This window comes from Macaca mulatta, chromosome 1, assembly GCF_049350105.2.
Source record: "Macaca mulatta isolate MMU2019108-1 chromosome 1, T2T-MMU8v2.0, whole genome shotgun sequence".
Taxonomy (NCBI): domain Eukaryota; kingdom Metazoa; phylum Chordata; class Mammalia; order Primates; family Cercopithecidae; genus Macaca; species Macaca mulatta.
In genome coordinates this window covers 147086426-147110279 of record NC_133406.1, presented here as the reverse complement: position 1 = coordinate 147110279, position 23854 = coordinate 147086426, and the positions used below count along the sequence as shown (strand labels likewise).

At 36.6% G+C, this 23854-nt stretch overlaps 1 protein-coding gene across 3 annotated transcripts in view; it reads left to right on the top strand.

Annotated features, from left to right (window-relative positions):
- Nucleotides 1-23854, top strand: part of CCDC18 (coiled-coil domain containing 18) — a 114523-nt gene that overhangs the window by 13117 nt on the left and 77552 nt on the right. For 2 of the 3 annotated variants that reach the window (XM_077952936.1, XM_028847494.2), the window contains 7 exons: nucleotides 1124-1252; nucleotides 9779-9875; nucleotides 13350-13471; nucleotides 15271-15562; nucleotides 18683-18807; nucleotides 19989-20149; nucleotides 22578-22801. In XM_077952936.1, the coding sequence (XP_077809062.1) occupies nucleotides 1124-1252; nucleotides 9779-9875; nucleotides 13350-13471; nucleotides 15271-15562; nucleotides 18683-18807; nucleotides 19989-20149; nucleotides 22578-22801 (1150 nt within the window). The remainder of the gene's footprint in view (nucleotides 1-1123; nucleotides 1253-9778; nucleotides 9876-13349; nucleotides 13472-15270; nucleotides 15563-18682; nucleotides 18808-19988; nucleotides 20150-22577; nucleotides 22802-23854) is intronic. The other variant, XM_077952940.1, reaches the window with a different exon arrangement.

Sequence of the window (23854 nt, the reverse complement as noted above, 5' to 3'; positions counted from 1 at the left end):
GCAGTGGTGCAATATGGCTCACTGCAGCCTCAGCCTCCTGGGCTCAAATGATCCTTCTGCCTCAGCCTCCCAAGTAGTGGGACTACAGGCACACACCACTGTGCCCAGCTGAGCTTTTTATTTTTTATTTTGTAGAGATGGGGTCTCACTATGTTGGTCAGGCTGGTCTCAAACTCCTGGCCTCAAGCAGTCCTCCTGCTTCGGCCTCTCAAAAGTGTTGGGATTATAGGCATGAGCTGTCATGCCTTGCCATCAGGCACTTTATAATTTATTCTCTTCTGCTTTGAATAAAATGGGAAATATATGCATATTAAATAACATATTACTCTGAGTGATTCTGAGAATATAGTTAAACGACCAGCAATAGTAGCATCACCTGGGAACTTGTTAGAAATGCAAATTCTCAGACCTTATCTCTGGCATACTGAACCAAGTTGGGAGGTGTTTCACAAGTTCTGCAAATGATTTGCTGCATGCTAAAGTTGTCTTTTATGTCCATCAGAGTTTTGTAATTTTCTTTGTAATACATATATTATTTTAAATTTATTTGTAGGTATTTTATATTTTTAGTAATTGTGAATTGTTCCTACTTTGTTCATTGCTAGTGTATGGGAAGGTTACTGACTTTTGTGTAATATAATTATTTTGTAATTGGTAGCTAATGGTATTATCAGCAAATAAAGAAAATTTTGTTTCTGACTCAAAGAGTAGGAAAAAGAAAAAAATTTTGTCTTTCCTTTTCAGCATTTATACTTCTTAATACCTTTTCATATTTGCTTTTTGCAGTGGGTAGAACTGTTAGTAAAGTTGTTGGATGTGGGATGATAACAGTCATCCTTATTTAGTTTCTGAACTATACAGGAATGCTTCTGGTATCTGACTATAAAATATGATGTGAGTTATTACTTCAGATATATTTATCATCTGGTGGAAGTATTCTTTTATTTTTAAAAAAACTCTTAATTAACAAGGGATGAATATACCTTTTTCTCTGTCTCTTTTTGTATATTGTTTTGCTTAACTCATTGATTTAAACAAATATAATTCCTAATATTAAATTATTCTTGCATACCTGGGATAATCTCTTTAGTAGTCTTAAAACAAAGTATCCTTTATTTTATAGAGAGGCAGAAAATAAGCTGGAACAGAGCCAGAAAATGGTAATTGAAAAGGAACAGAGTTTGCAGGAGTCCAAAGAGGAATGTATAAAATTAAAGGTGGACTTACTTGAACAAACCAAACAAGGAAAAAGGTATGTGTTTTTAAAGCAAATACATTTTTTTGAAAGGGAATAAAAGAATATATTACCTGTTTAAAATTCTAGTTAATTTTTGAAGTGAAAAAATTTCAGAGATTTGGCAATAGAATAACTTAATGTTCTTTTTATCTATTAATTTTTTGAAATTTTCCATTAAAATGTTTGTGTGTGGAATTTATGTTATTAGCATTCTGGATTGGGCTGAATTTCTACAAAACTGATAATGATTATCAGTGTAATGATACTTGTATCTGAAATTAAGTTCTGTGGCCTATTTGAAATCAGTATACTGAGTTTAAAATACTAACAGGGAAAAAGCCTGTAAATTAATATTACCTCTAATAAAACTAAATAAAATGTTGAATGAACTCTTAAAAAGAAAATTTTGCCTCATAGAGAAAGAAACTCAATGCATGAGAATGTGTGGTTGGATCTTCCTTTAGAAATATATAAGTAGTACAAAAATATCTATTTCGTATAAATTATATCTGGAGATAAAGTCTTTTAAGTGTCTCTGTCCAAGGAACCATTAACTCTGAATGCCAGTTCACTTTTAAAGTGATAAAGATTTAAATTTTTTTAGTTTAAGCTAATAAGATTTTATAATGAAATAGGATTATAGCAGTTTTTATACAGTATAAAGCCATAATCTGTACTAAGCAATATTACAAATATTAGTAGAAAATGCTTAGGTTTTGGAGTTAGTTAGAAAATTTTTAGATTTTACCTCTCATTGGCTTTGTTACCTTGGCCAAATGATATAACCTTTTGAAATCTCAGGTTTTTTTCATTCATTTCATTAAATAAAAACGATATTATCTTTATATGGATAGATATGAAGAGTAAATAAAAAAAGAAATATAAGGTACCTCTTAATAAATACTAATAATTCGTAACTATTATATAAACTTTGTGGTTACATATTCTAGAATTCACACTTTACTTACTCAGATAAGCTTTGCATATGGTTATTTAAAATAGTGAGATAATAATACATGAAGACCACATTCACAATATAGCTGCCAAGAAAAAATAAAGAGGAAGAGCTACTAGTTTCCTCTATAGAACTTAGATAAGAGATGATTTTCAGGGTATTGACTTTGTTGTTGTTGTTGTTTGAGGTGGAGTCTTACTCTGTCTTGCAGGCTGGAGTGCAGTGGTGTGATCTTGGCTCACTGCAGCCTCCGCCCCACGGGTTCAAGCAGTTCTCCTTTCTCAGCCTCCTGAGTAGCTGGGATTACAGGCATGCACTACCACACTCAGCTAATTCTTTTATTTTTAGTAAAGACAGGGTTTCACCATGTTGGTCAGGCTGGTCCCAAACTCCTGACCTCAAGTGATCCACCCTCCTCGGACTCCCAAAGTGCTGGAATTATAGGCCTGAGCCACTGCGCCCAGCTAAGTATTGACTTTGGCTTCACAAAGTGAGTAAGTGGGGACAGACACATTCTGGGCAGCATGTGCAAAGGTATAGACATATTAAAGAGTATCATTGCTGAAGAACTCTTAAGTAATTTTATGTTCTTATAAGTAAATAGGTGTAGTGGGAGATGAGACATGAAAGACACACTGGATCCAGACTGTAAATGACTGTGTGTGTTATACCAAAGGATTTGTATTTTAACCTGGGGAGCATAAATAGCCAATTGAGATTTTTAGGTAGAGGTATGATACGAAGACTCTTGGAGCTTTTTGAAGAACTAAAATGAATATTGACTTTCTGCTGTGGTCTGAATATGTCCACCCAATTTTTTGTATTGGAAACTTAATGCCAATACAACACTGTTGGGAAGTGGAGCGTTTAGGAGGTACTTAGGTCACAAGGGCTCTGCTTTCATGAACGGATTAATGCCATTATAAGAGGGCTTGACAGAGGGAGTTTGTCCCTTTTTTCCTTTCTGTCATGTTAGAACATAGTGTTCCTCCTCCTTGGAGGATGTAGCATTTAAGGCACCATCTTGGAAGCAGAGAGATTAGGCCCTACCAACCTGCCAGTGCCTTGATTTTGGACTTGCCAGCCTCCAGAACTGTGAGAAATACATTTCTGTTTTTTATAAATGACCTAGACTATGATATTTGTCCAGCAGCACAAATAGACTGGCACATTCTGAGATTGAAAGATCAAAACCTTTGCAAGGACTATTTTTTGGGTGGAGAAGATTAATCATAATGGATTAAAAAGCCAGTGTAAAGGGAGAGATTGTTTAGCTTTATGCTGTTTGTAAGAGATTACCTAAAACATAAGGACACAGGAAAATTGAAAGCAGACGGGGTGCGGTGGCTAACCTAGCACTTTGTAATCCTAGCATGTAATCCTAGCACTTTGTGGGGCCAAGATGGGTGGATCACTTGAGCTTGTGAGTTCAGGACCAGCCCGGGCAACATGGTGAAACCCCATCTCTACAAAAAATATAAAAATTAGCCAGGTGTGGTGGCACAGGCCTGGAGTCCCAGCTATTCAGGAGGTTAAGGTAAAAGGGATTGCTTGCGCCTAGGAGGCAGAGATTACAGTGAGCCGAGATTATGTCACTGCACTCCAGCCTGTATGACAGAGTGAGACTCTGTCTCAAAAAAGAAAAAAAAAAGAATGGAAAGGAATGTTTCAAATACCCACCAAAGCAAAGTTGATATTACTGTATTAGGATCAGAATAGACTTCAATGCAATGAACATTACCAACATTAAAATGACTCATATAATGTTTAAGTGACACTTAGCCAAGAAGATATAAAGACTCTAAACCAGCAAGCTATAAAGACTCTAAACTTATATGTATCTAATAATTTAGTCCCAAAATACATAAGAAAAATAACACAATTTCAGGGAGGAAAGAACAAATCTGTAGTCATATGGGGAAAATTCTTTATACATTTATCAGGAATTGTTAAGTAACAAAAAATTAAGACTTGAAGTGTTGAGTAAGACAATTAATATTCTTGATCTAATGGATGTGCATATGGAACCCTGTAGTCAACAGTTTGAAATTGACGTTCTTTCAAGCAGATGTAATCTGTTACCTCACTATGCCAGATAGCATGAATTTGAAAAAATTCCAAAAGATTGATGATGTGTGTATTGTTTTCTCCAACCACAGTTCAGTTAAGTTAGAATATAACTCCTTGAAATCCTGTATGTTTGGAAATGTAAAACCAGGCTTACTGGTGTTCACTGACTATTGAACAAATTAGAAAACCTTTAGAACTGAGTGATATAAAAAAAATTGTGCATCACTGCTTGTAGGCTGTACCTAAAGACACTCTTAGAGGAAAAAATTGAACCTTATATACATGTATTATATCATGACTGAAAATTAATGAACTAAAATAGCCAATTGTGTGGTCAGGAAAAGGAGGACATCAGAAGAAAGAATGAACACCAAAGAAAATAGAAGTAAGGAAATAATAAAGATAAGGATGAAGTGGATGAATAGAAAACAATGAAACAATATAAAGGATTACCAAAACCTAAATGTGGTTATTTTCACAATGAACAAGAAAATGGGCATCAGACAAGATTAATAAAGCAGAAAAGGCACAAGTGTTGGGATTGACAAGGGACTCCCAAACTACACATTTAGCTATAAATCGGTAAGCCATAAGAAATATGTAAGAAATAAGACCAATAACTGAATCATTTTAAGGATGATACATTTGAAAACTTAGACTAAATAAATTTCTTAGCAAAATATAATTTAACAAAACTAACTTTAAAATAAATTGAAAACCTGAAAAAAATATATATATGTGTGTGTGTGTGTGTGTGTGCATCTATATATGTGTATACATATATATATGTGTGTCTGTATATATAGCTATTAGGGATATCAAATCAACAATTAAAAATCTGCCCACAAATAACTAAACTAGTCAAAACAATGATGACAAATGGAAACATCAGGCCCGCTATGGCCCACGATGGCTAAAATGGAAAAGACTCTCAAAAACAAGTTTTGGCGAGGATGTGGAATTGAAACTCTTCTGCATTTCTAATGGAAGTGTAAATTTGTAGAACCACTTTGGAAAACTGTCAGTAGCTGCTAAAGGTAAACATAAGCCTGCCTTAGGATCCACCATTCATTTCAACAAAACTTAGTCCCTATGTTAAAAGACATGTACAAGAATGTTAAAGTAATTTTATTCGTAATTGCTAAATGTTCATCAACAGTCTAATTGATAAATAAACTGTGGTATGTTCACATAATTAATTATACACGTAATTAATGTAAAAAAGAGCAGCTACAACTATGTAACAACATGGGTTAATATCACACATACAATGCTCAGTAGAAGAAGCCACAATAGAATACTGTATAATTCCATAGCAAATCAAGGATAGGCAAAATTAACATATGTTGTTAAAAGTCCAAATGGTGCTTACCTTTTTGGGGTAAAGAATACTCACTGGGAAGGTACACAGGGGAGCTGGAAGTGTTCTCTATTTGATTGGGATAGTAGTTAAGTAAGTATATACATTATTAAAACATTCACTCAATTAGGATTTCTGTACTTTACTCAATAAAAAATTAAAATCAAATAAGAAAAACTATAAGAAAAAAATCTACAGAAGATACGTATAGTCTTAATTTTTTTTTGAGAGATATAGTATTGCTTTGTTACCCAGGCTGGAGTGCAATGCTGTGATCGTGGCTCACTGTAGCTCCCAACTCCTGGGCTCAAGCGATCCTCCCACCTCAGCCTCCCAGATAGTTAGGACTACAGGCTTGCCCCACCACACCTTACTAATTTTGTTTTTTTTTTTTTTTTTTGAGACGGAGTCTCGCTCTGTCGCCCAGGCTGGAGTGCAGTGGCACAATCTTGGCTCACTGCAAGCTCCGCCTCCCGGGTTAACACCATTCTCTTGCCTCAGCCTCCCGTGTAGCTGGGACTACAGGCGCCCGCCACCGCACTCGGATAATTTTTTGTATTTTTAGTAGAGACGGGGTTTCACTGTGTTAGTCAGGATGGTCTCGATCTCCTGACCTTGTGATCCACCCGTCTCGGCCTCCCAAAGTGCTGGGATTACAGGCGTGAGCCACTGTGCCTGGCCCACACCTGACTAATTTTTAAATTTTTTTTAGGCATGGGGTCTCACTGTGTTGCCCAGGCTGGTCTTGAGCTCCTGGACTCAAGCGGTCCTCCTGCCTTGGCCTCCTAAAGTGCAAGTATTATAGGCATGAGCCACTGTGCCTGGCTTTAATGCATATTTTAGAATGTATTCGGGGTTTGTTTTAATCAGGTATGGTAAGATACAGACACATGACTGACATGAAGACTTACAGATTTCTGGAAGCAGGAGGCGCTCTATGCTGTTTTGGGATCCTTGGGGTGTTGCTTCACCAGCCAGAAACCTCTGTGGCCAGTGGCACCTTTGCCTGAGTTTTGCTCTGGCCCACTGGGCTCATTCTGCCCACTCAGCTACCACCCTGGATCCCACACCTGTCAAGAGTGAGCTAGGTGCAGAATGACAAGGGGTGTGTGAACAACTGTAGGCACTGGCCACTATGCATAGCTAGGCACGCCGGCTGTGGTAGTGTGAGCAGCTCCAGGCGCCAGCTCCCTGTGAGGCTGTGGCTGGACCAGGCGTAGCATAAGCAGCTTCCATGGCTGACACCAGGGAACGTGGTGGTGCCGGAAGCTTGGAGACACCAGGAACCACAGAGCCCTAAAGAGGGTGTCACAGCCCTGGCTCGGGAAGCTCATAGGTCTGGGCTCTCCGAAGGGCTGCAGCTCTTCTCTCCTTCTCTTGCCTTTTCTTCTTGTTGCCTGCAACGTGGTGAACAAGGGGTGTGTTTCAGCCATTTGTGTTACAGCATTTTTAGCCCCACCATTCAGTGGGTCCTGAGTTCTTGTCCTGTGTCTGGGAAGAATGAGGTACGCAAACAAGTGGAGGGTAAGCAATACAAAGAGAAACTTTGTTGAGCGACAGAATAGCTCAGAGGAGACCCACAGTGGGTAGCTCCTCTGAATGGCTACCCCCACCTCATTTGCGTTCTGGTACATGTAGACATAGTAAATGCAGCAGTACCCGATGTTGATTGCCACCTTCACAGCTTCAGTTACCTGGCCCAAGGGGGACTTGCAGGTGCCAGCCCCAGGATGAGCATCTAGGCGCTGTTGTTGAGCATGAGGTAGCTGGCTGTGGCTGCTGCACTTTATGGACCCCCACCTGGAACTGTCTTATTTTATTTTATTTTTTTAGAGATAGGGTCTTGCTGTGTCACCCAGGCTAGAATGCAGCATTGCGATCATGGCTCACTGCAGCCTCAAATCCCTGCGCTCAAGGGATCCTCCTGCTTCAGCCTCTAGAGTAGCTGGGACCACAGGTGTGCACCACCACTCCCAGTTAACTTTTTGTAGAGATGATCTCACTGTGTTTACCAGACTGGTCTCTAACTTCTGGCTTCAAGCAATCCTCCTGGCTCAGCCTTCTAAAGTGTTTGGAATACAGGTGTGAACCACCATACCCAGCACATAAAAATTTTAGAGATGTTAAAAATGTGAAACCATGGTAAGACTATAGGTGGTTATTAAAGAAAAAAAACAAAACAAAACAGAAGCGAAAACAGGCTGGGCACAGTGACTCACTCCAGTAATGCAAGCACTCGAGAGGGCCAAAGTGGGAGTATTACTTGAGGCCAGGAATTCAAGACCAGCCCGGGCAAAATAGCAAGACACCCATCTCCACACACACAACAAAAAGTGAAAACAATGTGCCTCTCAGAATAGATGAACTGTGATATATACTATTTGTGGGTATAGGTTAACATGAATGTACAAAATAAAAAACACCCAAATCAGGATAGGGTGCCTCTCAGAATAGATGAACTGTGATATATACTATTTGTGGGTGTAGGTTAACATGAATGTACAAAATAAAAAACACCCAAATCAGGATAGGGTTACCTCTGTGGAAGAAGTCAGGGGAATGGGATTTGGACAGGACGCATAAGGACCTCAACTTTATTTGTGATGTTTTGTTTGTCTTCTGTAGCCTTTTCAGACAAAGAGTGAAGATTCATTAAAACATGATTGGAAGTACTTGGTAATATTTATCCACACTTTTGTGTGTGGCGGAAATATGTCATTACTTTTTACAAATTGGAAGCGAGGAAGAGTAGATAAGTGTAAAGTGGATGAGTCTGGCTTGAAAAGAAGGATGAGGCCGGGCGCGGTGGCTCAAGCCTGTAATCCCAGCACTTTGGGAGGCCGAGATGGGTGGATCACGAGGTCAGGAGATCGAGACCATCCTGGCTAACACGGTGAAATCCTGTCTCTACTAAAAAAAATACAAAAAACTAGCCGGGCGAGGTGGCGGGTGCCTGTAGTCCCAGCTACTCAGGAGGCTGAGGCAGGAGAATGGTATGAACCTGGGAGGCGGAGCTTGCATTGAGCCCAGATCGTGCCACTGCACTCCAGCCTGGGCAACAGAGCGAGACTCCGTCTCAAAAAAAAAAAAAAAAAAAAGAAAGAAAAGAAGGATGATAGAGGAAAGCACAATATGTGGGAAGGTTTTTGTTTGTTTAAGTGAGAAATACAGGTATCCTTTGCTCTGAACAGTACCTGTGCACATTCAGGAATTGATTATATTCCTACAGATTTTCAGAGAAATCCTTGGTTGTCCTTACTTTCCTTTATCTGAAACTTTGGAGTCAGATAGACATACTTAACCACATAGATTCAGGAAGTTAGGAATACTTTTACTTGAACTTTTTATACTTGTGGCAAAATAACCAACAGAGGGAATGAAAATACAGAAGCTAGAGTGCATTTCTGAAGGGTTAAGAGTTAAGATCCAGACTACAAATAGAGTAATTCATCCTGGATAAGAGGAGGGTCACTAACCTCACTTATATTAGAAAGAATATGATGGGAATAGGTTTAAATATTAAAATATTTTTAGGCGTCAGTGTGATATTGACCAAGTATTCTCAATGTATTGTGCCCCAAATTTTCATTTCATTACAAGAAGCGTAAGGAACTAAGAGATGAGGCAACAAGGTTAGGCTTAAATAGTGCTTGGTGGTGGTTATGTTTTTTGTTGTCTAGATTTTTATATCTGGTATCAATAGAAGTTAACATTTTTTTAAATACTTGTTTGAAATTTATTTGACCTTTGCAAAGGTCACAGAATTTACTGAGTATATTTAATATTCTAGACAATAGACTGATTTTGTAATTCCTAACCTTTGAAAATTTATCATCCAGCCTCAGGCTATTTTCCTAATCTGTCTTTTTCAGATAGGGGGAAAAAATTGCCAACACATAAGAATTTATATATATTTCAACATATATGTTTATAATTGTTTTGTGTTATATTTTATTTTTCATATTGATAGAGTGAGAAAGTTTTTGTAGTATGATCTACATTCTTCGTTTTGTACTTTAAGCCTAATACTTCTTTTTAGTACAGAGAAATTTGTTTCTCTCCAATTATTCCTTATAATTAAAGATTACTTTGGAACTTAACTATTCAAATGCAGAGCATTCTTTACTTTTATTCATTATCTCTTTTTAAATTTTAGAGCTGAACGACAAAGGAATGAAGCACTGTACAATGCTGAAGAGCTGAGTAACGCTTTCCAACAATATAAAAAGAAAGTGGCTGAAAAACTGGAAAAGGTAAGAGGCAGTTGTGCAAATTCAGTGTTTTGTATTACTCTCTATATTCCAACAATAAAGGTAGGAATAATTAAAATATGTTTATGGTTGAGACAGAGAGTAATTTTTATGATCTTATGAAATCATTTAAATAAACAATTTGTAAATGTTAGTTAAGGATGATGTTTACCAACCCTTTTATTATCAGCAGAAACTTTTTTATCCAAAGAAGGAAAAGAGTAGAGAGAGGAGAAGGAACAAAATATAGAGAAGGATGGAATATGTGAACAGAGATTGGAGCTAGAGAAGTAGAAGAAAGAAATTCATTTTTATCACTTCAGTGAAAATGAAGACAGATTATGTAGCCTTCAACTGGTCTCTCTGAGTCTGCTACTCTGAGAGGGGCTGGCTTCTGCCTCTCAGAGGGAAGGTTCCTTGAACTGATTTGATGTAGAAATATAGTGAGTTTATTACATTCATTTATTATATTCATTTAGTATCTTTAAGTAATATCACACGGTAATGAAATGTGTGTGGAGGAACACCACAGTTGGATATTCAGATAATGAGCTCAAAAGAGAGGTCTGGTAAAGAGATACTAATATGGGAGCTTCCATCTTGAGATAACAGTGAAAGCAGAGGAAGTTTATGATTCTGTTCAAACAAAGGTAGAAAGGCAGAGGAAGGAATGTTTAGGTAGAACGGTAGAATGAGAAGATGGGTATTCATTTATTAAACAATTATGAAATTCCTTTTACATGCCAGGTACTGTGCTAGTCTCTGGGAGATTCGGTGATACATAACACATGATACCTACCCTAAAGAGCTCACTGTCTAGTAAGATTGACAAGTATATAAACAAATAATTTAAGTATTTTGGAATACGAAGTATAATATAGAAATAAGAGGTAGGTGTAGTAGGGTGGGATGAAGGTGGCGGTGGTTAATAAACTCTGGTGGGCCCAAAGAAGGCTTCACAGAGTAGGCAATGCTTGAGCTGCTACGCTATCTCAAATATTGTGGTATATCATTGAATAGTGTTAAGCAGGGAAAATGATTCAAAATCTATGTTCTAGGAAGCTCACTCTGATGTCATGTGAAGATGCATTTGAGAGGTGAGAAACAAGTCAAAGAGACTTTAAAAGACAAGGCAAGAGATATTGAAGATGAAGGAGCTGAGTAGATAGCTGTGAGGGATGTTAAAGTTGGGGAATCAGTGGGATCTAGTGACCACTTGAATGCATTAGAAGCCGGCAGTATGAGAAAGAAGAATATAGGGTATTTTTAGGTTGCTGGTTTGAGTGACTGCTGGATGATTGCATCATGAATCAAAATAGACAATTCAGGAAAAAAAGTTAATGAGTTCTATTTTGGAAATTATTATTCTGTAGAATAACCAGTTACAGGTTTCTAATAGGCTTTTGTATCTATAGGTCTGGATTTCGATATAGAAATCTGTACTAGGGCTGTAGTTTTGAGAATTGACAGTACTGAATTAAAGTGGTAGAAGCCTTGGACATTGACAGAGTTCATATAGAATGAGAACAAGAGGGAAGATACCCTGGGAGATAAAGAACAGGTAGATTAGCTTTTGAAAGATATCGATAAGTTATTTTAAAAAATTAGAGAATCAGGAAAGTATAATACGAAAAGTCAAGGCGATAGAACATTTTAAAAAGAAGGTGGTGATCTTCAGTGCCAGATGTTGCAAACTGGTCAAGAAGAATGAGGACTGAACCAGGTGTGGTGGCTTACGCCTGTAATTGCAGCTACTCAGGGGGCTGAGGTAGAAGGATTGCTTGAACTCAGGAGTTAGAGGCTGCATTAAGCCCTGATAATGTCACTGCACTCAGGCCTGAGTGAAAGAGCAAGACCCTGTCTGTAAAAAATCAGAAAAAAATTTTAGAAAGATGAGGAATGAGACAGGGCTCTTGGTTTTTATAATCAGGGAGTCTTTGGATACTTTGTAGAGAGCAACTTATTAAAATAGAAGGCACAACCTCTGAAATGGGAGAGATGGAAAGGGAGAGAGTAGAGGTAGGTAACAGACAATTCTTTACATATGATAGGTGAAGAGGAAGTGTGTGTGGCGGGTTGGGAAAGTTGGCGAATGGAAGGGAAGAAAGAAGCTAAGTTAAGGTGAAGAAGCTGTGGTAAAGCACCTAAGGGTACCCTGAACTTATTAGTAGGGGGAGATTGAAGATGCTAGAATTATAAGGAATAAAAGATGGCACAAGAGTCTGAACGATATGCAAGATGATAGTCCAAGAGCAGAAGTGAGATTCTTTTTTTTAATGAAATAGGACATTTCTTTTCTTTGTGGATAAAAAGAGAAAAAAGTTTTAGGTGGAAGGAAATTGAAGGATTTTGAATTAAATGTCTTTGGTCCCATAAGTTAAGATGTTGCTTAAGAAATTTTCATAGCGTAAGGAGGATAGGAGGGATTTTGGAAACTTGGGGTGAGTATTTCTCATAATATAGTTGCAATAAGGAAAGTCAAGAAATTCACTAAACTTTTGAGAGAATAAATAGAAAGAAAAGAGCAGTCAGGAATTATGAGTTAATAAAAGGAAGCAAAGAAAACAAGAGTGGCCAGAGTCAAGTGTAATATTGTCATGACAGCTACATGGTAAAATATTTTAGAGGAGAAGTTACCAACAATATTAAATACTGAGATCCAGGAGAAAGTCTGCAGTTGATTACAAAGTGGCCATTCCTTTGCAGTAAAACTGTGAATATCACTTGGCAGTGTAAAATATTAAGGTCTCACTAGGTATTGAAATCTTAAATGTGAATTAGTTAATAAGAAGGCGGTTTTGAGAGTCTTGGAGAGGGTGCTTGTGGGAAAGAAATATCTTAGAAGGGATTTTTAATAAGGTGATCAGTAAGGGGAGGTAGAAGACCTAGTAGGAGGAATATTCTTGGGGAGAAGAAGGACTTTATGGAGAAAAGAGAGAAGAATGTAAGAGACAGGTTTTTTTTTTTTACACTTAGGATTATCAGTTGCAAACAATGCTCAGCAAAGCCCTATAGTTAAGTGGATGTAACAGGGTAACAAAGGAATTGGGGCAGATATACCCAATCTTCTCTCAACACTGTATCCTGGGTGCTTTTATCTGTTCTACATTTTGGGCTGTGGTTTCATTGGTAAATTTTGTGGTTAAAATTTCAAAAACAACTTCTCTGGAACATTTGCACTAAAATTAACCTTTAGTAACTCGTACACAGCAGCTCTAGATGAATTTTTGCTTTCAGTTGATGCAGTTGCCTATCTGTTACAGGTTTTCTGGACATGTAGTATCATCCTTTTCTCTGTCTTTTGTTACTGCCCAGGAACTTCACTTTGCTACTTTTCACTATGAGGCTGGGGACTTAAATGTATGAAATTCTTAGTTTACATTCCTGCTTATTTCTGAAATCACTACTTACATTTTTAGCTTGAAACACCTAAAACTTACAACCACATTAGTATGTCCACTTAAATTATTGTTTTAGGTTCAAGCTGAAGAAGAAATATTAGAGAGAAATCTAATTAACTGTGAAAAAGAAAATAAAAGGCTACAAGAAAAGTGTGGTCTATGTAAAAGTGAACTTGAAATTCTGAAAGAGAAATTAAGGTACAGTATTCTGTTGTAGAAAAAGGATTTTTGTGTGGAGATGGAAAAAACTGAAACATTTTTAAACAATATTTTATATGTTGTAATTATGGGCTTACATATATAGAAGGATAGGCTTCATGACTGAAACTGTTTTCTAGCTATCGAGTTAGAATTAGAAATGAAGTAAAATGTGTTAATGCGAATATACTTGTAAATATGGAGAAGTTCTGATCAACATATTTGCTTTGCATATATTTAGGGAAAATTAATAGACATAATGTCATTGGTGTATGACCACATTAACTCGCTAGTAAAATGTGTATAATATCCAATGTTCTAATAAAAAGTGTTTTTCAAATCATAAAAAATTACCTAGTCCAAACTTCTCATTTTATAAGTAAAGAAACAGAAGCCCCGAGAGTAGCCAGAATTTACTGAAGGTCTTTGAAAGATCAAAGTCTTCTGACTCCTATACTCTCTCTTAGTATATCTTGTTGTCCTCTTAAAACTAACACCCATCAGCTTTCCGAGGTTAATATTAATCAGTCTTTATCACTTCAAACTGTTAATTTTTTTTTTAAAAAAGGGGGAGCAGGAAGCAATCAGAATAACTGGTTTGTCTAATTTTGCCGTACTTTCCTTAAGGTAGTCTGTTTAGTATTTTTGCCAAGGAGGAGGGAGTAAAGATGCTTTTTACTAGAGTATTTTCTAGAATTGATTATCGATTGCAAGATCTACTTTTAAGAAAGAAAAATGCTGCCAATTACACTATGATGCAATCCTTCATCACTTAAAATGTTTATACTTCATGAAAGAATTCTTGTATATTTAATTACGTATGATTTCTTAAGTTATGTTATTTTTATATTTTCCAAAAAAATGTTATTTTCATATTTCAAATATAAGTGAAATAAATTGGTTAAGATATTTTTAAAACTTCACATTTGGAGTCTGACCCTTCTAAAATGTCTAAGTTTTTCAACACAGTATCTCCCAGTGTGCCATTAAGAGTTGCTGATGCAGTATTTCTTAAAAGAATCCTTGTAAGGGCCGGGTGCGGTGGCTCTTGCCTGTAATCCCAGCACTTTGGGAGGCTGAGGCGGGCGGATCACGAGATCAGGAGATCGAGACCATCCTGGCTAACACAGTGAAACCCCATCTCTACTGAAAAAAAAAAAAAAATTAGCTGGGCGTGGTGGCGGGCGCCTGTAGTCCCAGCTACTCGGGAGGCTGAGGCAGGAGAATGGCATGAACCCAGGAGGCGGAGCTTGCAGTGAGCCAAGATTGCGCTACTACACTCCAGCCTGGGCAATACAGTGAGATTCCATCTCAAAAAAAAAAAAAAATTCTTGTAAGAAGAGAAAGTCATTGATGCTGGGCTCTTAAGCTGATTGTACAATTATGTAGAGCCAGTTTACTTTTTCTCCTGTTTTAGGAATCCAAAACTTTGTTGATAATGCGAAATGCTATGTCAGCGATTTTGGAGTTAGATTTCCTGTCTTATATAATTAAACAGGGAGCAGAAATGCTTTCAAGATAGTAGGGCTGTCCTTCCCTGCCGTTTACTGTGAGACACTGGGAAAGTTATTTAACCTTTTTGTGCCTCAGTTACCTCATCTGTAAATAAGAAGTAATAATAGTGCTAACCACATAAAGTTGTGAGTGCCTGGCATGCAGAAAGTAGGTACTTAGTAAATGTGAGCAGGTATTATTTTAGAATTAAGCTTCAAAAAATTTTAAAAGTGAGATTAAATAAATGTGATTGAAAATGAATGCATATATATTTTATTTTCATTTTTATTCTCTTTTCTTCATAGGCAGTTAAAAGAAGAAAATAACAATGGAAAGGAAAAACTAAGGATCATGGCAGTGAAAAATTCAGAAGTCATGGCACAGCTAACTGAATCTAGACAAAGTATTTTGAAGCTAGAGAGTGAGTTAGAGAACAAAGACGAAATACTTAGAGACAAATTTTCTTTAATGAATGAAAACCGAGAATTAAAGGTCCGTGTTGCAGCACAGAATGAGCGACTAGATTTATGTCAACAAGAAATTGAAAGTTCAAGGGTAGAACTAAGAAGTATGGAAAAGATTATATCCCAGTTGCCAGTAAGTATGTGTGATTACGTAATGGAAAAGAAGAATTTTACTAAAGTGTTTTAGAAAAGACTGTCATTTTGTGGTTGCTTTATTAGCTTCTAATTTTTTTCTTTCCTCTTTAGTCTTGAATTTCTCTTCCATCTAATCTGTTTTTTTTCCTGCACTTAACCATTGTACACTTTTTCCCAGTTTCTCAGATGCCATATATTAGAATGGCACAGAATTTTTTTTAAGCAGCTTTATTGAAGTATCATTTACATACCATAAAATTTGCCTATTTTAAGTGTACTAATCTATGATTTTTAGTAAATTGGCAAGTTTTGTAACAATCACCACAATCCAGCTTTGAAACATGTCTATCATCCCCAAAAGGTATTTTGGACCCATTTATAATTAGGCCCTCTACTCCCTTCTACCCATAGGAAGACACTAATAGTTTTTGCATCTATAGATATCTTTTCTGGACATTTCACATAAATGAACTCATATAATATGTGCTCTTTTGCATCTGGTCTTTTGCATTCTTAATGTTTTTGAGAGTCATTCATGTTGTGATATCAGTATTTCATTTCTTTTTATTGCCAAATAGTATTGCATTATATAGATATGTTACATTTGATTTATCCATTCACTGGTTGATGGACATTTGGATTGTTTCCACTTTGGGATATTATGAATAATGCTTATATGAACATTTGCATACAAGTCTTTGGGCATGTTTTCATTTATCTTGGGTAAATACCTAGGACTAGAATTGTTGGGTCATATGATGAATTTATTCCAAACTGTTTTCCAAAATGTCTACACTATTTTACATTCTCACCAGCAATGTATGAGGGTTCCTGTTTCTCTACTTCCTTGCCAACACTTGTTCTTGTCTTTTTTATTATTACCATCTTAGTGGATGTGAAGTGGTATTACACTGTGGTTTTAATTTACATTTCTTTTTTTTTTTTTTTTAAGACAGACTCTTACTCTGTTGCCCAGGCTGGAGTGTAGTGGCATGATCTCAGCTTACTGCAACCTCTGGTTCCCAGGTTCAAGCAATTCTCCTGCCTCAGCCTCCTGAGTAGCCAGGACTACAGGCACATGGGACGGGGTTTCACCACATTGGTCAAGCTGGTCTCGAATGCGCCCACCTCGGCCTGACCTCATGATCCGCCCACCTTGGCCTCCCAAAGTGCTGGGATTACAAGCGTGAGCCACCATGCCTGGCCCTAATTTTCATTTTTTTAACAGCTCATGATGAGCAACTTTTCATGTACTTATTAGAATGGCATAGAACTTTAATTTTTTTTTTTTTTTTTGAGATGGTGTCTCGCTCTGTCGCCAGGCTGGAGTGCAGTGGTGAGATCTCGGCTCACTGCAACCTCCGCCTCCTGGGTTCAAGCTATTCGCCCGCCTCAGCCTCCCTAGTAGCTGGAATTACAGGCATGTGCCACCACGCCCAGCTAATTTTGTATTTTTAGTAGAGGCAGGGTTTCTGCACGTTGGTCAGCCTGGTCTTAAACTCCTGACCTCAGGTGATCTGCCTGCCTCGGCCTCCCAAAGTGCTGGGATTACAGGCTTGAGCCACCATGCCTGGCCTAAAATGTTTTTATAATAATGGTCTACCACCTTTTCTCTTTGAGTTATATTTGTGGCCATATATATAAGTGAGATTAAGAAGAAGGTAAGTAAACCTATTCAGGAATTTGTAATCAATAGGTGTAAAATGAAGGAAAGATCAGGGGAAACTATAGGTAAATATATTATGGTTGGTTTCACATATGAATGCATGGTAGACTAGACGGTAGACTTACCGATGTTAAACTATTATGAACTGTGGAATTATGAACCAAAAAAATCTTAGCAACTGTCTGATTCAATATCATTTTATTGGTGAAGAAACCTAGACCCAAGGAAGTAAATAAATTGCTCAACTGGTAAGTAGTAGAATTTAAACTAGAACATAAAATCTTAGCTCCTCTGTTGTATCTGCTTTCCCCAGATGCTATTTGCTTAATTTTTAATATACTATTTGCTTTTGAAATTAGAAAGTAATCATATACAGATAACAATTTTAAATTGCATTCTCATTTGTGTATCAAGAATTATTTCATATGTGGTCAGGCACAGTGGTTCATGCTTGTAATCCCAGCATTTTGGCAGGCCAAGGTAAGAGGAACTCTTGAAGCAAGAGTTCAAGACCAGCCTGGGCAATATAGCAAGACCCTGTCTCTACAAAAATACAAAAATTAGCTGGGCATGGTGGTGCATGCCTGTGGTCCCAGCTAGTCGAGAAGCTGAGGTAGGAGGATTGCTTGAGACCAGGAGTTCAAGGCTGCAGTGAGTTCTATGATCATAAGCTCCAGTCGGGGCGACAGAGTGAGATCCTGTCTCTAAAAACAGAATTATTTGAGATATGATTCCGAATGTGGTAATGTATGCTTGATTATTTGTTTCTTGTAGTGCTAAGAATGATACGATTAGGAAATGTGATTTTTTTTTTTCCCCACTTCTAGGAGGTGTGATTTGGTTATAGTTTGAAGGTAGAAGTCATTAAGTGCTTACCTTGCTCCTTTATAACTGTCTTTTAAAATTCTGTATTATCCAAACCAACAGAAAGGTGCATATGCTAGTGTAGCACCATATTTGTAAAATTTGGTACATGTATTGTCTTATCAACTCTATATTTTTTAGAATAAAATTTTATAGGTAAAGCTTCTTTGTGTACCTTGTCAGATCCCAATTCTCTTCCTCTCTCCTCAGAAATGGCAATTATTCTGAAATTCATGTGTATCCTTCTCATCCATGTTTTAAATACTGTCACGTATAGATGCATCTAGAAATATATATATGTTGCTTAGTGTTTTTATGAAAATACTGTTTGCCACTATCATTTGTTTTTCACTAATATTGTTATGAGATGTATCCATACTGATTTATGTGACTCAAGTTTATTTCTTTTAACTATTGTAGTTTTCCAATTATCTTAATATTTCTTAATATATTTATATATTTTCCTATTGATGGACATTAAGTTGTTACCATCAAATTCATACAGTTTTTAAAATTTTAAGTTCTGAATGAAAAAGCAACTGCATCCCATGTACATAAGTTTACACGTGTTTGTTTTTAAACTTGCAGTTAAAGAGAGAATTATTTGGCTTTAAATCGTCTCTTTCTAAATACCAGATGAGTAGCTTCTCAAACAAGGAAGACCGTTGCATTGGCTGCTGTGAGGCAAATAAATTGGTGATTTCGGAATTGAGGTACAATTTTCAGAATCTTCAGTTATAGCAAATAGAATGTTTTTTATTGGTAATTAAGACCCTTAATTGGCTGAGCGTGGTGGCTCATGCCTGTAATACCAATACTTTGGGAGGCCAAGGTGGGTGGATCACAAGGTCAGGAGTTCGAGACCAGCCTGACCAACATGGTGCAACCTCATCTCTACTAAAAATACAAAAATTAGCAGGTGTGGTGGTGGCACGTGCCTGTAATCCCCGCTACTTGGGAGGCTGAGGCAGGAGATTCACTTGAACCCAGGAGGCAGAGGTTGCAGTGAGCTGAGATAGTGCCACTGCACTCCAGCCTGAGCAACAGAGTGAGACTCCATCAAAAATAAAATAAAATAAAATAACCTTTAATTGAGGAATTTAAAAAATATACAGAAAAGCTCAGAGAATATTATAACAGGTATCTGTGATTCCACAACTCAGAATTGAATCTTCTTAACCAGGATTGATTCTCCTTAAAATTTGTGGTATTTGTTTTAAATCTGTTTCTGTAAATAAAAAATAAAGCATTACAGGATGAATAATGCCTTTTGATCCTTATGACTAGTTCCATTTTTCCCCTAAGTATCCACCATCATGAATTGGATATATATTTCTCTATTCATTTTTGTGTGTTTACACACATATACACAAATATAAATATACTGTATACTGTGCAATTTTGCTTTTTCACTCAGCAGTATTTTAAAAATTCATTCATATTGAGATAGAGTAGATTAACAAATGGATTTGTGTGGTTAGTTACTTTGAATCACTGTGTAGGATTCTGTCCTATAACAGTCTCATAATTTATTTGTTCCTTTATAGGTATCTTGTTTCTATTTTCTGTTACAAACAGTGCTGCAAAGGACATCCTTATACATGTTTTCTTATACATATATATGAGAGTTTCTGTAGTATATATTCCTAAAAGTGAAATTGCTGGGTCATAGAGTGTGTACGTTTTCAATTTTACTAGATACCATCAAGTTTGTAAAGTGACTGAACCAATTTATAATCCTACAATGGTCTATACGAGTTTTCATATCCTGCCTAAAGAGTTGACTAATATCAGAATTCTAATTTTATCAACTTGAAAGGTGAAAAATAGTACAGTAGGAGATATTTTTATAGAATCTTTCTAATAATTTTTCACTTCTTTTCTTTTGTGCCAGAATTAAGCTTGCAATAAAAGAGGCAGAAATTCAAAAGCTTCATGCAAACCTGACTGCAAATCAGTTATCTCAGAGTCTTATTACTTGTAATGACAGCCAAGAAAGTAGCAAATTAAGTAGTTTAGAAACAGAACCTGTAAAGCTAGGTGGTCATCAAGTGGGTAAGTATATTGAGTTGTTTTAATAAATTATATTTAGAGTTTTGGATGATAGTTTTTTTAAAAAAAACTTTAAAATTTTTTTTAAATTTAACTTAAGTTCAGGGATACATGTGCAGATTTGTTACATAGGTAAGCTTGTGTCATGGAGGTTTGTTTTACAGATTATTTCATCACCCAGGTATTAAGCCTAGTATCCCTTAATTATTTTTCCTGCTCCACTCCCTCCTTCCACCCTCCACCCTCTGATAGACCCCAGTGTGTGTTGTTCCCCTCTATGTGTCCATGTGTTCTCAGATGATAGTTTGTAAAGAACAAATTTATTAACTGTTTGGTTTGTATTATCAAACATACTTGATAATCTATTACTAGTTATGGTCTGATAAGACAGCAGAAGTTATTTCAGAATTATTAGACTTTGTATCATTCTTTAGTGAAGTAAAATTGATATCCAGTAAGACAGTGGTCCCCAACCTTTTTGGCACCAGGGACTGGTTTTGTGGAAGACATTTTTTCCATGGACCAGGGGCAGGGGCAGGGGTGGTTTCAGGATGATTCAAATGCATGACTTTTATTGTGCATTTTATTTATATTATTATTACATTGATGATGAAATAATCATACAACTCATTGTAATGTAGAATCAATGGGAGCCCTGACTTGTTTTCCTGCAACTAGAAGGTTCCATCTGGGGGTCATGGGAGACAGTGACAGATCATCAGGCATTAGATTCTCATAAGGAGTGAGCAATCTAGATCCTGCGCATGTGCAGTTCATAACAGGGTTTGTGTTCCTATGGGAATCTAATGCCACAGCTAATCTGACAGGAGGTAGAGCTCAAGCAATAATGCGAGCAATTGGGAGTGGGTGTCATTCACCTGCCACTCACCTCCTACTATGTGACCCCGTTCTTAATAGGCCATGGACTGGTACCAGTCTGTGGCCCAGGGGTTGGGGACCCCTGCAATTAAGATGCACCCATTTTAATATACAGTTTGATACGTTTTGTCAGGTGTTTGTGTTTTAATGTTTAACTCTTGTTACCATCACCACAGTCAAGACATAAGACATCTCCATCAGGATCCCTTGTACTTTTTGCCAGTTAACTTTTAGGCTTAATTTTCTCTTTTTTTTTTTTTTTTTTTTTAAAACCCCACAAAACTTTTCTTTAAGTTTAGATTATTGATTTTAGACTTCTTTTTCCTCTCTCATCTAAGTATTTAAGGATAGAAACTTCCCTTTAAGCAGTGCTTTGGCTGTATTCCACTACTTTTTTTAATGTGTTGTATTTTCATTTTCATTCAGTTCAAAATAGTTATCTCTTGTGATTTCCTCTTTGACTCACAGGCTGTGTGTGTTTTATTTCCAAATATTTGGAGGTTTTTCCAGATATTTTTGTGTCATTCATGATGACTAGAGAACATACCCTATAGGACTTCATTTATAAGAGTGTTTTGAGACTTGGTTTATTGGCCAGCATATGATCTATCTTGGTGAATGTTCCAAGTTGGGAATACTAGTAATTAGAGGTGGTAATAAATATAATATATTATAGATTCTCTTACATCAAGAACAAAGCCAATAAAAGGTAGATAGCCTAGAGAAATGACTACTTATGCAAACCTTGAAGGCAAAGTGTATCTTTTCTTGTTTTCATATCTGTGTGTGTTCTCATGTAATCATCTACATTGTGCTTTTTAAAAGCTTTCCTGAAGGCTTGCTTACTGTGGAGTGGGAGATGTGTATGTTTATAGTGGAGAAGGGGCATGTTGAAACAACTACCTCTGATAACGCTCAGTAATTTTTTTTTTAGACAGGATCTTGCCATGTGGCCCAGGGTGGTCTTGAATTCAAGTGGCATGCACCTCAGCCTGTTGAATAGCTCAGATAACAGGTGCATGCCACTGTGCCTGGTTACCTTCAGTAATTTTTTAAAAAGCATCACTGAATTCTCATTAGCTAGTTTGGAGAGAAAGACGATAGGGTCAGGAAGGATTCACTCTTTGGAGCTTTTGAACCTGCATCTATGTGCAGTACATAAAAATGTTCTTAATGATCTCAAAGTGTCCAAATAAATTTTATGATTACCTTCAGTTTAAGGAAAGAGAGCAACTTAAAAAAATTTTTTTACAATGATTTCTACTAAAAAATGGAAGTTAAAAGGTGGAGAAGGATTCTTACATTTCTGGTACAAAGGAATAGTCTTAGCTACCTAGAAAAATGAGGGATTCAGAACTTTTTTCATCTTTGTTATGTATTTAATTTAGAGAGCACATTACTTATTCCTTGATTTCCTTAATGAATGTCTCATTCTCTGTCCCTTTTAGTACTCTTTAGATCAGAAACTAAAGTTTATGACTAAATCTTTCAACTAAGTAGGTTTTTATTCTTGAAGTCTTATTCAGAAGAATTTTCCTTTTATGTTTATTAGCAGAAAGCGTGAAAGATCAAAATCAACATACTATGAACAAGCAATATGAAAAAGAGAGGCAAAGACTTGTTACTGGAATAGAAGAGCTACGTACTAAGCTGATACAAATAGAAGCTGAAAATTCTGATTTGAGGGTTAACATGGCTCACAGAACTAGTCAGTTTCAGCTGATTCAAGAGGAGCTGCTAGAGAAAGCTTCAAACTCCAGCAAACTGGAAAGTGAAGTAAGTTTGGAATTAGCTTGGTGTATATATATTAATTTTTGAACTAGAACAAAAGGTGTTATTTTAGGATTTTATAAAAATTATATGTTTATATCCGGAGTTAAAGTTTTTTTAAAATGGTACCACATAAGTTACAAATTATTTTAAAATTACATTTGGAAACCTTTGTATTTTAACTTATGTTATTAAAAGTAGGAAAAACTCTGTAGTGGGTAAAAGGTCTCAAATTTGGTGGAAATAATATTGCATTGCAGCCTATTATTTCTTCCATAGTATAAGTTAATGTGGTTAATATACATTTATAAGTAAAGACTTTGGATTATGCTGTTGGAAGAAAAGGAGTGATAATAAAAGATTTTAAATTTTAGCAAACCCCCAACCACCTAGGAAGCCTGTTTAATATGCATATTTCTGGGTCCTGTTCCTGCAATTTCTGATTCAGTATATATGGGCACAAGAGTCTGCTTTTTTCTTTTCTTTTTCTTTTTCTTTTTTTTTTTTTTCTTAGAGACAGGGTCTTGCTCTGTTGCCCAATCTGGAGTACAGTGGTGAGATCATAGCTCACTGTAACTTTGAACTTCTGGGCTCAAGCCATTCTTCTGCCTCAATCTTCCAAGTAGTTGAGACTGCAGACATGTGTCACTATGTCCAGCTAATTTTTTAAATTTTTTGTTTGTGGAGACAGTCGCCGTGTTGCCCAGGCTGGTCTCGAACTCCTGGTCTCAGGTGATCCCCACCTCAGTATCCCAAAATGCTGGGATTACAGGAGTGAGCCACCACACCTAGCCAGAGTCTGTATTTGTATTTTTTGTGTATTTCTGCTGTTTAAAGAATCTGTATTTTTAAACAATTGCATGTAAACGTGAAACGACTACACAAGGAATTCCATTCTGAAAAGGGGATAATGAGTGTTTTGTGAATATCTTGTCTTCATTTTCACTAAGGACAGGATAAGGGTGCCTCATTAGGTAATTGTGGACCAGGACCACGTGGGTGTATCTTATACTCTACCTTCAAACCAGAGGCTGCAGTCATCTATAGGTACACTTTTTA